The sequence below is a fragment of the Aotus nancymaae genome, unplaced genomic scaffold, assembly GCF_030222135.1.
Source record: "Aotus nancymaae isolate 86718 unplaced genomic scaffold, 86718_ANA_hifiasm-v0.15.2.pri h1tg000029l, whole genome shotgun sequence".
In the NCBI taxonomy this organism is placed as follows: domain Eukaryota; kingdom Metazoa; phylum Chordata; class Mammalia; order Primates; family Aotidae; genus Aotus; species Aotus nancymaae.
The window spans coordinates 25255979-25271119 of NW_026988442.1; the positions used below are offsets into that span (position 1 = coordinate 25255979).

General features: G+C 54.0%; 3 protein-coding genes across 7 annotated transcripts in view; 1 reads left to right on the plus strand and 2 right to left on the minus strand.

The window, feature by feature from the left end:
• Window positions 1–22: 22 nt before the first annotated feature.
• NEURL2 (neuralized E3 ubiquitin protein ligase 2) lies at window positions 23–3258 on the minus strand. Of its 2 annotated transcripts, none has more exons than XM_012467318.2 (2): window positions 2272–3258; window positions 23–265 (listed from the first exon to the last, which is right to left on the minus strand). In XM_012467318.2, the coding sequence occupies exons 1-2, from the start codon at window positions 3017–3019 to the stop codon at window positions 150–152; spliced, it is 864 nt and encodes a 287-aa protein (XP_012322741.2). In that variant the 5' UTR covers window positions 3020–3258; the 3' UTR covers window positions 23–149. The 2 variants fall into 2 exon arrangements, with proteins under 2 accessions (XP_012322741.2, XP_012322742.2); XM_012467319.2 differs by having other exon boundaries at window positions 23–279.
• Window positions 3259–3307: 49 nt separating this feature from the next.
• CTSA (cathepsin A) lies at window positions 3308–10146 on the plus strand. The gene is made up of 15 exons (XM_012467309.2): window positions 3308–3410; window positions 3600–3781; window positions 3933–4044; window positions 4280–4330; window positions 4413–4499; window positions 4738–4893; window positions 5228–5319; window positions 6322–6406; window positions 6961–7052; window positions 7133–7211; window positions 7303–7442; window positions 8325–8400; window positions 9071–9160; window positions 9356–9460; window positions 9717–10146. The coding sequence occupies exons 1-15, from the start codon at window positions 3357–3359 to the stop codon at window positions 9798–9800; spliced, it is 1485 nt and encodes a 494-aa protein (XP_012322732.2). The 5' UTR covers window positions 3308–3356; the 3' UTR covers window positions 9801–10146.
• The window catches only part of PLTP (phospholipid transfer protein), a 28443-nt gene continuing 23378 nt past the window's right edge, over window positions 10077–15141 (minus strand). For all 4 annotated transcript variants that reach the window (XM_012467307.3, XM_012467306.3, XM_012467305.2 and 1 more), the window contains 6 exons: window positions 14201–14365; window positions 14028–14095; window positions 11105–11147; window positions 10941–11004; window positions 10781–10857; window positions 10077–10372 (listed from right to left, as the gene is read on the minus strand). In XM_012467307.3, coding sequence (XP_012322730.1) covers window positions 10250–10372; window positions 10781–10857; window positions 10941–11004; window positions 11105–11147; window positions 14028–14095; window positions 14201–14365 — 540 coding nt within the window. In that variant the 3' untranslated portion in view covers window positions 10077–10249. The remainder of the gene's footprint in view (window positions 10373–10780; window positions 10858–10940; window positions 11005–11104; window positions 11148–14027; window positions 14096–14200; window positions 14366–15141) is intronic.

The following is a 15141-nucleotide window of genomic DNA, read 5'->3' on the forward strand; positions in this document are numbered from 1 at the left end:
TAGGGGCAAGGAGACCTTCCAGTGATCAAGATGTCAGCATCAGCTGTTTATTTCTGGTCCTGCCTGGCAGCAGCGTGGCCAACTTCAGACCAGCCAGCGACAGGTCTGGGGCCCCAGGATGCAGTCCTGCTCCAGTGCGCTGCAGGTCTTCACTCATATTTGCAGAAATCCTTAAGTTCTTTGGGCAGGTGGAGCCCATCAATGGCCAGCCGGTGCACCAGGCTCCGCTGTATCACTAGGCGGCACAGAGTTTGCAGGGACGGCACTGTGGGAAGAAAGCTGTGAAAGGCAAACTGAACTGGAAGGTGGGTCTGAGGCCAAGACACAGAAGATCTAGGTCTTGGTCCCCACTTTGCCATTAAATGTGGGCAAGTCCTTACTGCTCTCTGGGCCCAGCCTGCTTCATGGGGCTGAGAGAAGCACGTCTTCCCAAGAGCTATTACAGTGCTGCAGCCCTGTGTATACCATAGCACTTAGCACAATCCCTTCCCAGTTCACTTAGCAGCTTCTGGGGACAGGGGTAGTGTCTGATTTGCCTGTGCAACTGCAGCCTCCAGCACAGCCCTGGCACAGAGAGGGTTCTGGTTCATTGAATTCATGAAATGTGATCAGAGGTATAACTAAAATTCTTACCAGGGCTATAGTGAACCATACCTCAGCATTAAGAAGCTCTCAGTCTGGGCTTTGTGATGCCTCTAAGCCAATATGCCCAAGTCTATGAGCATGTTTCTTTCTTTCTTTGTTTTTTTTTTATTTTTATTTTTTTTATTTAAAGAGGGAGGGTTGGCCTGGGTGCAGTTGCTTATGACTGTAATCCCAGCACTTTGAGAGGATGAGGCAGGCGGATCACGAGGTCAAGAGTTCAAGACCAGCCTGGTCAACATGGTGAAACCCTGTCTCTACTAAGAATGCAAAAATTAGCCAGGCATGGTGACACATGCCTATAATCTCAGCTACTTGGGAGGCTGAGTCAGAAGAATTGCTTGAACTCAGGAAGTAGAGGTTGCAGTGAGCTGAGATTGCACAACTACTGCACTCCAGCCTGGGTGACAGAGCAAGACATCTCAGACCAAAAAAAAAAAAGAGAGAGAGAGAGGGTCTTGCTCTGTTACCCAGGCTGAAGTGCAGTGGTCATAGCTCACTGCAGTTTTCAATTCTTGGGCTCAAGTGATTCTCCTGCCTTAGCCTCCCAAATAGCTGGGACTACAGGCATATGCCACCATACCCAGATAATTATTTAATTTTTTGTAGAGATGGGGTCTCACTTTGTTGCCTAGCCTTGATCATGTTTCTTTCTTTCTTTTTTGAGACAGAGTCTCGCTCTGTTGCCTAGGCTGGAGTGCACTGGTGAGATCCTGGCTCACTGCAACCTCCACCTCCAGGTTCAAGTGATTTGCCTGCCTCAGCCTCCCGAGTAGCTGCGATTACAGGTGCACATCACCACGCCCAGCTAATGTTTGTATTTTTAGTAGAGAGGGGGTTTCACCATGTTGGCCAGGCTGATCTCGAACTCCTGACCTCAAGTGATCACTGGTGAGATCCTGACTCACTGCAACCTCCACCTCAAGGTTCAAGCATTCTCCTGCCTCAGCCTCCCAAAGCGCTGGGATTACAGGTGTGTGCCACCATGCCCAGCCAAACATGTTTGTAAGAAAAGGGCAAACAATTCTCAAAGAGGCCCCTAATATCTAAAATTGGTTTAGAATCCCTGACCTAAGTGAATACAGGTAACACTGTCAAAACTAAAAGAGAACTTGTAGGACATCTTAATCAGCCAAGATGGGTACCAAGGCCCAAAGCCAGGTAGGGGCTTGTGCAAGAGCACAAGTATACGTGCAACTTGAAGCTAGATTCTCCCACTCCTTTTTTTTTTTTTTTTTGAGACGGAGCCTTGTTCTGCTCCCCAGGCTGGAGTGCAGTGGTGTGATCTAGGCCCACTGCAACCTCTGGCTCCCCGGGTTCAAGCGATTCTCCTACTTCAGCCTCCTGTACAGGCACCTGCCACCACGCCTCGCTAATTTTTGTATATTAAACAGAAACAGGGTTTCACCGTGTTGGCAAAGCTGGTCTGGAACCCCTGACCTCAGGTGATCCGCCCACCTCAGCCTCCCAACGTGCTGGAATTACAGGCTTGAGCCACCGCGCCTGGCCGATTCTCCCCCTCTTAAACTAGTGCCGGACAGACCAAGGCCTAGCAAGTTGGCTAGGGAGCCCTAGCAGATTCCTGTCCCCACACTGAGCCAGGAGGGGTCGCTGCCCAGGGATACCTACAGCCATACTCGAGCTGGACAAGGCGCACGCTCTTGGTGGAAGCAAACACGTCCACCACTGCGTAGAGGGGCTGCGCAGCTGGCAGCCCCCGCGCGCTCGGGCCCATGTCCTCGCCGTTGATGACAATGTGCATGTCGGCCGTGCCATCCGGGCGCGGGCAGAAGAGGATGCCCAGGCGGCTACGGCGCGCGGTCGGAGGCAGCACGTTCAGCTCATAGAGCTGGTCCAAGAGGTGGCTGTAGAGCCCTGGCCGGCTCCGGCCCACCAGGCGGTCCCGGGGAATGCGAAACTGCTCAATGCACAGATATGGTTCCACCAGGAGGGCCGGAGGTCGGCTAGGGGCCGCTGCCTCCGCCTCCGCCTCCGGGCTGTCCTCCCGGGGCACGCGGTTGTGGTGGCGCGTGATGGCGAAGACCCAGGTGTGGCCCAGGTTGACCAGGTCGGGCAGAGAAAACTCGGGCACGGCAGCCAGTCTGGCGGGGTCCAGCGCAGTCAGGCCGAGACGCAGATGTCCGCACCAGCCCAGCTCTTTCTCCTCGATCTCGACCAGGAAGACCTGTCCCGGGGCCAGCGGCTCGCGGCTGAAACACACGCCGTGGGCGAAGCTCTCCACGCGTGTGGCCCGCGTCCCAGAGGGGTCCACGCGGATGTTGGCACCGTGCACCCGATGGAAGCGGGTGGGAGGGGGCTCCGGGCGCACCGGTCCCCAGAATGCACCCGAATCCACGGGCTCGGAGGCGGCAGCCATCTTCCAGCCATGAGGCAGGCCAGCGGGCGCCCGGGGCTATTTTGGGCGCCGGGCTCGGACGGTGACCGCAAGGGGACCTTGTAAGGCATTTCCCCCGTGGCTGCCTTCCCCGAGCTTCTGCCCAGGGGTCCTAGCGCCGCTCGCTCAGCCATCCCGCCTAGAACTTGGCCGTCCACACCAGGATCATCTGATCGCGTGCGACCGGGCTACGACCCGCGAGGCCCGCAGACCTTGACCCGGCATTGACCGCCACCGCCCCCCAGGCCCGTAGGCACCAAAGTAGGGGCCGGAGGAAGACTGTCACGTGGCGCCGGAGCTCACGTGACTCGGAGTACACATGACTCCCAGTCCCCGGGCGCCTCCAGGAGAGGAAGGACGCGGGGGAGCAGAGGTGAGCTGGCACCGGAGGCTGGAGGGGTTCCCCGAGCCCGGGATCGGTGCGCGGTGGAGGAGGCTCGCGGGTGGGAGCTGGCGCTGGGGCCGAGGCTTCCCTTGCGGAGGCACCGCCAGCTCCTTCCCGGGGACTGCTGCGCAGAAGCGCTGAGAAGCGAGTCCACAGCCCCTCTGCTGCCTCCCGCAGATGATCCGAGCCTCGCCGCCGCCGCTGTTCCTGCTGCTGCTGCTTGTGTCTTGGGCGCCCCTAAGCGAGGCAGCCCCCGACCAGGACGAGATCCAGTTCCTTCCCGGGCTGGCCAAACAGCCATCTTTCCGCCAGTTCTCCGGCTACCTCAAAGGCTCCGGCTCCAAGCACCTCCACTACTGGTCTGCCGCCCTGTCTCTGGGCGGGATTGGGAGGAGAGATGATGGAGGAGGGGTGGGGGTAGTTCTGCAGACCCCTGAGGATGCCTGGGAGCCCGAAGGGCTGGAAAGGGCCCCTCCACCTGTGCCAACCCTGCCCTGACACCCCTCCCAGGTTTGTGGAGTCCCAGAAGGATCCCGAGAACAGCCCTGTGGTGCTTTGGCTCAATGGGGGTCCCGGCTGCAGCTCCCTAGATGGGCTCCTCACAGAGCATGGCCCCTTCCTGGTGAGCGGACAGCAGCAGGAAAGCACAGTTTCCAAAGCAAAAGGCTGGGGAAAGGGAGGAAGGGACTTTGTGATTTTCCAAAAAGTTTTCCTTGCTCCTGAGCATCGAGATTTTCCTCTGTGCCTTTGGCTTTGCTGCCTGTACCTCTGAGGGGTTTTGCCCACATGTAAAGTGCCTGTCATAGTGGCCCTTTCCCTCCACCATGGGACTTACTCAACCATCTCTTCCTCCTCAGATCCAGCCAGATGGTGTCACCCTGGAGTACAACCCCTATTCTTGGAACCTGGTATAGCTGGAGCTGTGGGTCCTGTGGGGGTGTCTGGGCACTTGGATGGGGTGGCGGTTAGCTCATTTTTCCCTCCCCTTAGATTGCCAATGTGTTATACCTGGAGTCCCCAGCTGGAGTGGGCTTCTCCTACTCTGATGAGAAAGTTTATGCAACCAATGACACTGAGGTGAGTCCTGTGCCTGCCCACCTGCCCCAGGCTTCCCGGTCCTCCATACATGGCCTGATGCTGAGAGAAATAGAGCATGGCCTTGGAGTCCACTTTTAGCTCTGTCCTATGTGGTATAGTGGCCAAGTCACTTCCTCTTACACAGACAGGGTGGATTGATGTCATTATCGCTGAGGTTCTTTCCAGTCCAGATACCAAAGCTTCCTGATTACGTTCTGTCTTGCTTTCCCATCCCCAGGTCGCCCAGAGCAACTTTGAGGCCCTTCAAGATTTCTTTCGCCTCTTTCCGGAGTACAAGAACAACAAACTTTTCCTGACCGGAGAGAGCTATGCTGGCATCTACATCCCCACCCTGGCCGTGCTGGTCATGCAGGACCCCAGCATGAACCTTCAGGTGCAGGGCGGCTGCAGGAGGGAAGGGAGGCACCTTGTGACCGTGGCCTTGCAGTTAGCAAGGTCAGAGTGGTCAGCATCCCCATCCAACCCAGTTTCCTGCATAACCTCCCTGCCGCGGCTGCCCTAGGTCTGTCTGTGTGCCTCCCATAGCAGGAAACTCACCTGTCAGGCTGCCAGCTCTGTCCTTTGCATTGAGTGGCCTCCCACCCCCACCCACCCCCACAAACCATCCTGGGTTTCAGCTTCCGGATTGCTGAAGGTCTGGGTGTTAGGTGAGGGAGGCTCCTCCTCCTCGTCCTCCACCTGAGCTGAGCACCCTGGATTTTTCACAGGGGCTGGCTGTGGGCAATGGACTCTCCTCCTATGAGCAGAATGACAACTCCCTGGTCTACTTTGCCTACTACCATGGCCTTCTGGGGAACAGGTATGGGATAGGGCAGTTGGGCAATCTCTAGGGTGGGGCAGGTTACATGATCTTGGGTCTGTCCTCCAGGCACATGATATGCCAGGCCCATCCCAGGCTTATGAGCAGCAAGTGGGTTGCAGAAAGAACTTAGTAGTGCCGAAAGATCAAAGAATAGAGATCAGATTTTCTTTTACTTTCTTTCTTTCTTTTTTTTTTTTTTTGAGACAGAGTCTTACTCTGTCACCCAGGCTGGAGTGCAGTGGCACGATCTTGGCTCACTGAAATCTACACCTCCCAGGTTCAAGTGATTCTCGTGCCTCAGCCTCCCTAAGCAGTTGGGACTACCACTGCTCGCACCACCACGCCTGCCTAATTTTTTGTATTTTTAGTAGAGATGGGGTTTTGCCATGTTGGCCAGGCTGGACTCGAACTCCTGGCCTCAAGTGATCTGCCCACCTTGGCTTCCCAAAGTGCTGGGATTACAGGCATGAGCCACAATGCCCAGCCAGAGATCAGATTTTTTTTTTTTTTTGAGACGGAGTTTCGCTCTTGTTACCCAGGCTGGAGTGCAATGGCGCGATCTCGGCTCACCGCAACCTCCGCCTCCTGAGTTCAGGCAATTCTCCTGCCTCAGCCTCCTGAGTAGCTGGGATTACAGGCACGCGCCACCATGCCCAGCTAATTTTTTGTATTTTTAGTAGAGACGGGGTTTCACCATGTTGACCGGGATGGTCTCAATCTCTTGACCGCCTCGGCCTCCCAAAGTGCTGGGATTACAGGCTTGAGCCACCGCGCCCGGCCCTCAGAGATCAGATTTTAAAGGAACTAAGGAGGCCTGTTTGTATGACCCTGGGGCACCTCTTTGGGAGCTAGCTTAGGTGATGTACAGACCACACCCCGTGATATCTTTCCTAGTCCCCTAGGGTCAGGGAGGTTGGTGGGAGGTGGGGGATATGCTCGCCTCCTCTGCCTTCCTCTTCCCACCAGAGGCTGATGTAGTTTTCCTCTCATCTCCTGCAGACTCTGGTCTTCTCTCCAGACCCACTGCTGCTCTCAAAACAAGTGTAACTTCTATGACAACAAAGACCCGGAATGCGTGACCAATGTGAGGTTCTGCCGTCACTTTGCATCAGCGCTGCCATCCCTAATCCTGAGAACAGGACCACATTCCCTCCTTGGGGACTCCTTGTTCTCCATCCCTCATTGCTTTCTTGTCTTGCACCTTTAAGCAATTTAGCGTTCCCTGGGACATGTGTCTAAGTGTGTATTCCCACCACCCACACCTCCTATGGTGGCAAATCCCATAACCTCCATGAGGGAGATAGGACTCCTTCACGTTTATGGAACACCTGCACTGTGACAGGCATTGTGCTGAACTGTGTCTGTGTAGATTATTTAAGCTTCAAGATTCCCCCTGAAAGATCATACTACCCACATGAATTTGAAATCACTGTCTGAAGTCACAGTGTTAGGAGACAGTGACACTAGGATTTGGACCCAGGTCTGGGAAGATTCCTGCCACTGAGCCTCAGTTTCCCTAAAAAAAAGTGGGTGAAGGGTGAAGAGGTGAAATACAAGAGCAATACATCTTGGGACAACTTGGTGGGTCGTGGAGGGACCGGGGATCTGGAAAGCATGGTGGCTTGGTGTGTATTGCAGCTTCAGGAAGTGTCCCGCATCGTGGGCAACTCCGGCCTCAACATCTACAACCTCTATGCCCCATGTGCTGGAGGGGTGCCGAGCCATTTTAGGTAGGTGCTGCCAGGTGCCCCTGGGGCCCACCCCAGCCCCATCTGGAGGCTCCACACTCATCCCCCAACCTCACATGCAGGTATGAGAAGGACACTCTTGTGGTCCAGGATTTGGGCAACATCTTCACTCTCCTGCCAATCAAGCGGACGTGGCATCAGGTGTGCAAGGGCATGGGCTTCCTCCTGGTGAAGTGAGGGTCGGGGGAGAGGCAGGGAGCAGAGGCTCTGACCCTCTGTCGGTGCCCTCCAGGCACTGCTGCGTTCAGGGAATCAAGTGCGCATGGACCCCCCCTGCACCAACACCACAGCTGCGTCCACCTACCTCAACAACCCGTACGTGCGGAAGGCCCTCCACATCCCGGAGCAGCTGCCCCAATGGGACATGTGCAAGTGAGGCTCCATGGCCACCCGTGACTTGGGTGGCTTAAGGGTGTCGGCACGTTCCCAGGGATCTTCTGTCTCAAGCAGTCCTCTCTCCTTGGCCTCCCAAAGTGCTGAGATTACAGGCATGAGCCCCCACACCTGGCCATCACATTGGTCATTAACAATATTACTTCCAGCTGGGTGCAGTTTCTCACGCCTGTAATCCCAGCACTTTAGGGGGCTGAGGCAGGCGGATCACCTGAGGTCAGGAGTTCAAGACCAGCCTAACCAACATGGTGAAACCCTGTCTCTACTAAAAATACAAAAATTAGCGGGGTGTGGTGGTGGCTGCCTGTAATGCCAGCTATTCGGGAGGCTGAGGCAGGAGAATCACTTGAACCTGGGAGGTGGAGGTTGCAGTGAGCCGAGATCGTGCCACTGCACTCCAGCCTGGGCAACAAGAGTGAAACTCTGTCTCAAAAAACAACAACAACAAACTATTACTTCCATGTCCAATTTCCTGTGACCTCCAACAAGTAAAAGGGTGACACTAGTCCCAGCAGGGGCTGCTCAGGTCCATTTTGATTGTTCAGTGGCCACACTCTCCCCTGTTATATGCTGTGACTCTCACACCTGCTGGCCCCTAGACACTAAATGCCAGTTGCATCCCAGTCCTCGTAACAACCGGAACATGTCCTGGTACATTTCTAAATGGGGGTGAGTTGAGGCTCTCTGAATCCCAGCCCATCATCCAGGGCAGTCCTAGAGAGGGTGACCCCCCAAAAAGGGGAGTGGAGCCCAGCTGTCTGCCTCCTGGGTTGAAGCTTGGAGATAGGAGAGGAGGTTTGATCTGTTGACTACTTTTTGCCCCTACCTGGTCTTCCTGGGGCCTGCTCGTGTTCCTGGCAGCTTCCTGGTAAACCTACAGTACCGCCGTCTCTACCGAAGCATGAACTCCCAGTATCTGAAGCTGCTTAGCTCACAGGTGAGTGGGGACAGCACAGCTGGATCCACCAGCAGCCTTAGGACCCCAGAGTGGCACAGCAAGCTGGATGCCCCTTTAGACTTCCCGTCAGGACGGGGGAAGCTGAAACTCTAAAAGGCAAAGCCCAGGGTCTTGTGATTTGTGGAGTCAGGATTTGAACCTGGGTTTGTCCCCGCCCATGCCACCCTGCTATAGAAGGTGTGCACCAGCCAAAGAGCCTTAAGGGTGAGAAGAGCTTCATTCATGCCAAAAACAGGCCAACAGAGGTCCAGGGTGGGAGGAGACCTTGTCCAAGTTCGTGTAGGAGGCACTGGCAGGGCCAAGTTAGGAGTAGGTTCTGTCCAGCACAGTGGTTAACAGCATGGGCTCTGGAGTCACATGGCCTGGGTGCGAGTCCCTTACTAGCCACATAATCTTGGGCAAATTTCTTAAATATCATGAACCTCAGGTTGCCCATCTGTAAAATGGGGATAATGATGATATCTACCTTCAAAGGTAAAACATTTAGCAGAACACTGGACATGCAGTAAGTCATCAGAAACCATGAGAATTCCCTGGTTCGTGCTATCTAGCTCATCCCCTTGAACTCCCTGAGGAGTAGGCCTCCAACTAGGGAAGAGCTGGGGCCTGGGCTTCTTCCACCCCTCATTTTTACCCCATCCTGCTTTAGAAATACCAGATCCTGTTATATAATGGAGATGTAGACATGGCCTGCAATTTCATGGGAGATGAGTGGTTTGTGGATTCCCTCAACCAGAAGGTAAGGCAGAGATTCCTGGCCCTGGGATAGGGGCTGCTGTGGAGGTTGAGGGTGGGTATGCCTGGGAGTGGCCGGCTGGTTGCCTGGCTGTGGTCCACAGAGGGCAAGTGGAGGAATTCCCAACCCCGAGGTCTTGCTGGCAGCTGTGAGCAAGGATGCAGCTGCCGTAGGCTGATGTCTTTCCTGGTGGGGCAGATGGAGGTGCAGCGCCGGCCCTGGTTAGTGAAGTATGGGGACAGCGGGGAGCAGATTGCCGGCTTCGTGAAGGAGTTCTCCCACATTGCCTTTCTCACTATCAAGGTAGGGCCCGAGCCAGCTGAGAGATAACTGGGCCAGAGGCGAAGGAGCAGGGCCCACCCGTCCTTTCCCTCCGGCTGCCTTTTATGCTGGGTCATGGGTCACCATCCAGCCCCTGTATGGGCAAGATTTTTTTGAAGAGGGGTGGGGAGGGTTCTGGGAAGAATAAAGGGCTTGGGATGAAGGAAGCCCCCGCGGGTGAGCAGTTATATGAGGAGGAGGGAATGGGGGTCAGGATCTCACAAACGTTGCTCCTCAGGGCGCCGGACACATGGTCCCCACTGACAAGCCCCTCGCTGCCTTTACCATGTTCTCCCGCTTCCTGAACAAGCAGCCATACTGATGACCATGGCAACCAGCTTCCCCACGGCCTGCTGCAGCTCCTCCTAGCCTCTCCTAGCCTCTCCTGCCAGGAGAGTCCTCTTGTAAGCAAAGTGCCCCTGCAGGGCAGGTTCTGCCTCTGGGACTCCCATAGACAGCCTGGGGGCAGGTTAGCACTTCATTCCTGCAGTAGTTCCTGAATGGGGTGGCCTGGCCCCCTCTCTGCCTAAAGAATGCCCTTTATGATGCACTGATCCCATCCCAGGAACCCAACAGAGCTCAGGACAGCCCACAGGGATGTGGTGGATGGACTATAATTGATGGATTCACTGATTATGGAATTAAATTGGGTACAGCTTCAAACCTCATCTTCTCTGTGGCACTGGGGTTAGAGGGGCCACTATAGGATACGAATGTGGGGGAAGAGGGGTTGGAGTCCTGAATGACAGCTGCCAGTTGGGGTTCGAGGACTCAGATGGCTGCTGTGGAGGATGGGGGGACAGTGGATGCCTTGACATCAGCAGGTCGGTTCTTCTCAATCACTTCTCGCAGCCCTTTGGCAAAGTGGAGATCAGCCCCAATGGTGAGGAAGCCCTGTGCAGGGGACAGAGAGGGGAGTCTCATTTATTCATTCAGTTACTGAGGCCAGTTTAAAGATGAAAGACACAGAGTCTTTGTCCTTCAGGGGCTCAATCTAATGGATAATTCCTTGTCAAGGTGCTAAAATGAGGCTTTAGGACTATAGACTATGGGTATCAAGGAGGGCTTCTTGGAGGAGGTGACCTCTGAGCTAAGACCTGAAAGATTAGTAGGTATTGGGATAGGAGAAGAGTGCTCCAAGGAGAAGTTACAGTGTGTGCAAAGGCTTTTAGGAGTCTTAAGATTAAAATGGGAGCTGGGGACTGGTAAGGGAGGAGCTGGGGTCAGTTGGTGGAGGGCACTGGGGAGCTATAGAGAGAGGGGAAGGCCCTGCCCTCCTTCCCCATCCCACCTCCCACTCACCGCATGGTTCTTCACCACCTCACGCACAAAGTTGATGCCCTCAGGTAGTGGGATCTGCACCCCACGCCAGGTCCGCTCTGTGGGTGGGAGCACCCGGCTCAGTCTGGGTCTGCCCAGCTCAGCCCTCCTTCTTTCCTCTGTCCTCACTCCCCAGCCTTACCATTGAGCATGGGCATCACCCCAATCTGCAGCAAGGTCTTCAGAGGGGCCTGTAGTGGGATCAGCTGGGAGGGGAGGGGGAAACAGGGCAGCGATTGGGGGGTGGGCTTGCCTTTACCTGCCCACCTTGACTCCAGCCCAGCCCACCCACCCTTCCCCACTCACAGCCAGCGATTCCAGTGCAGACTGGTTGGAATAGATTCGAAACCTGTGGGAGAGAAAGCCCTGTGGGCATGAAGCCTGGAAGCTCCCCTTCCTCAGGCCACCAGGCCTACCTGCCAGAGGTGCATGAGTTGCAGGCTCAGATGCCCCACCTAGGCACCTTTCCAGGTGCTACAACTTTCCAGGTGTCCCCGGGCCAGTCACTGCTCCCTCTTGGGTATCCTTTTCTCCAAGTCTGCTACTGTTTATTTATTGAGCACTTCTAATGTTCCACACTTCTGCTGGTAGCTTTGCAGGTGTTATTTATTTAACAAAACTCAGATTGCTTAGTTCCTGTCAGACACTAAGCATATTTATTTTCTTTTTCTTTTCTTTTCTTTCTTTCTTTCTTTCTTTTTTTTTTTTTTTTTTTTTTTTTGAGGCAGGGTCTCACTGTATTGCCCAGGCTGGAAGGTAGTGGTGCAATTTCAGCTCGCTGCGGCTTTGACCTCCAGGGCTCAGGTCAGCCTCCCACCTCAGGTTCCCAGGTACCTGGGACCACAGGCATGCATCACCATGACAGGCTAACTTTTAAATTTTCTTTTTTCTTTTCTTTTTTTTTTTTTTCTGTTTTTGAGATGGAGTTTCACTCTGTCACCCAGGCTGGGTCAGTGGCACGATCTCGACTCACTGCAATCTCCGCCTCGATTCTCCTGCCTCAGCCTCATGAGTAGCTGGGATTACAGGTGCCCACAACCACACCCAGCTAATTTTTTGTACTTTTAGTAGAGACGGGGTTGGCCAGGCTGGTCTCGAACTCCTGACCTCAGGTGATCTGCCCACCTCGGCATCCCAAAGTGCTGGGATTACAGGCATGAGCCACCACGCCCGGCAACTTTTAAATTTTTTTGTAGAGACAGGATCTCACTTTGTAGCTCAGGCTGGTATTGAACTGGCCTCAAGTGATCTACCCACCTCAGTCTCCCAAAGTGTTGAGATTACAGGTGTGAGCCCCTGCGCCCAGCCAACATGTTTAAAAAGTTAATATTAGTAAAATATTTTAAAATACAGTACCAACTGGTTTAGTCCTTATAACAAGCCTAAGGAGTAGGCACTATTAGGATTTGCACTTTATAGATGAGGAAAATGAGGCCCCGCAAGGTTAAGTATGCCTGAAGTCACACAGCTGGGAAGTGTCAGAACCTGCCTCTAGAACCTGGGGTCCTACATTATCTCCTGTAGTCCTAGAACAGCACTGTCGAGTCGGGTTTTCTATGAAATGTTTTGTATCTGCACTGTCCACTGCGATAGTCACTAGCCACATGTGGCTAATGAAATGTGGCTTAGTGCAGCTGGAAAACTATTTTGTTTTTTGTTTCATTGAGACACAGTCTCACTCTTATCGCCCAGGCTGGAGTGCAGTGGCGTGATCTCGGCTCACTGCAACTTCCGCCTCCTGGGTTCAAGTGATTCTCCTGCCTCAGCCTCCCGAGTAGCTGGGACTACAGGCACATGCCACCATGCCCAGCTAATTTTTTTTTTTTTTTTGAGACGGAGTTTCTCTCTTGTTACCCAGGCTGGAGTGCAATGGCGCGATCTCGGCTCACTGCAACCTCCGCCTCCTGGGTTCAGGCAATTCTCCTGCCTCAGCCTCCTGAGTAGCTGGGATTACAGGCACGCGCCACCATGCCCAGCTAATTTTTTGTATTTTTAGTAGAGACAGGGTTTAACCATGTTAGCCAGGATGGTCTCGATCTCCTGACCTCATGATCCACCCGCCTCAGCCTCCCAAAGTGTTGGGATTACAGGCGTGAGCCATGACACCCAGCCAAAGCTATTTAATTGTAATTAATTTAAATGTAAATAGTCACATGTGGCTAGTATCTACCATATTGGACAGCACAGCCCTAGAAGGCAGATGCTACTTTTACCTGTACTAAACACACGGAGAAAATGAGGCCTAGAAAGATGGAATGGGCTGGGTATGGTGGCTCATGCCTGTAATCACAGCACTTTGGGAGGCTAAGGTGGGAAGATCACTTGAGCCCAGGAATTGGAGACCAACCTGGGCAACAAAGTGAGACCCTGTCTCTACAAAAATATAAAATAGTCAGGCATGGTAGTGCACACATGTAGTCTCAGTTACTTGGGAGGCGGAGGCTGTGGCTAGAGGATCACTTGAGCCCAGGAGGTTAAGGCTGCAGTGAGCTATGACTGCACCACTGCAATCCAGCCTGGGCAACAGAGTGAGACCCTGTCTCAAAAATAAATAAATACAGTAAAAATAAAAGAATAAGGCCGAGTGCAGTGGCTCACGCCTGTAATCCCAGCACTTTGGGAGGCCAGGGCAGGTGGATCACTTGAGGTCAGGAGTTCCAGACCAGCCTGACCAACATGGTGAAACCCTGTCTCTACTAAAAATGCAAAAATTAGCTGGGTGTGGTGGTGCACGCCTGTAATCCCAGCTACTTGGGAGGCTGAGACAGGAGAATTGCCTGAACCAGGGAGGTGGAGGTTGCAGTAAGTCAAGATCTCACCATTGCACTTCAGCCTGAGCAACAAGAGCAAAACTCCATCTCGTGGGGGGAAAAAAAAGGAATAACATTTTTAAAAAAGAAAGATAAAATGGCCTCAAGGTGACAAAGCTGTGTTGTGCTGAGGTTTTTGTCAAAACCCATGTTCTGATCTTTGCTGCGTGACTGTGGCCATGTTATTTAACCTTGTGGACCCATTTGCTCATCTCTCATAATACCTGCCCTGCCTGCCTCTGGGATGTGTGAGAATGCGGAGGAGTTAGGCTTTACCAAAGCACTTTTGCGTGCATTAACAAAGACAGACCCCAGCTCTCAGTGGCTTATAGGTATGACTGAATTTTAGCTCCAACATCCCAGTGGACAGGTGTGATTGTCCCCAAGACACTGAGGTGCAGGGAGGTGTGCCTGCCTACCTGCGCAGGTCCAGCTGCGTGCGCAGGGCCTTCCCCCGGAGAGCCATCTTGGCGCTGAGACGGGCATCCTTCAGGAACATGGGGAGGAGGATGTTACTGACCCGAAAAATCAGTGACCCACAGCCCATTTCTCCCTGACCCCTGGCCAGCAGCCCCCACTCTGGGATCCGCACCATAGTCATGCTGGACAGCTGGACCTCAGGTTGGTCTGGTGGGACCAGGGCAATGGTGACGCTGGCAGTGACGGAGATGGTGGTCCCAGCGGGCTTGATGGTGCAGCGTGGTGGGGCCAGAACACGCAGCTCCAGCTTCAGCGGGGAGTCAATCACTGCTGGGCTCTGGGGGTGGGCAGCAGGGGCGGGTCAAGTCCCCACTGTTTCCTGTAGAGCCCCCAGGGAAGAAGGGGAAGGAAGGCAGGTGCAGCTTCTGCCCTCTGGGGACCTGGGGACTCAGATACTGCAAATACAGTGACAGCTCTGGCTTCCAAAACCCTCAGAGCCGCATCTAGACTTAATGCCTTTGCCACACAAAGGAACAGGAATGTATTCTTCTCTTCTGCTTCCTAAATACATCTCAATATTCAGGTCCATCTCCAATCCAGACTCTTCATGGATGTCCTTTTTGCATTAGTATCTCAGCCCCTGGCCATATCTTTTTTTTTTTTTGATACAGAGTCTCACTCTGTTGCCCAGGCTGGAGTGGAGTGGTGCGATCTCGGCTCACTGCAACTCTGTCTCCGGGTTCAGGTGATTCTGTCGCCTCAGCCTCCCATGTAGCTGGGATTACAGGTGCCTGCCACCACACCTAGCTATTTTGTGTTTTTAGTAGAGATGAGGTTTCACCATGTTGGCCAGGCTGGTCTCAAACTCCTGACTTTGGGTGATTCACCCACGTCGGCCTCTCAAAGTGCTGGGATTACAGGTGTAAGCCACCGCGCCCAGCCCCCTTGCTGTATCTTGTTGCTCTCTCCTTTTTTTTTGATACGGGGTCTCTGTATCAGGCTGGAGTGCAGTGGCATGATCATGGCTCACTGCAGCCTCAACATCCTCAGCTCAAGCGATCCTGCCACATCAGCCTCCTGAGCAGCTGAGACCACAGGTTCATGCCACCACAC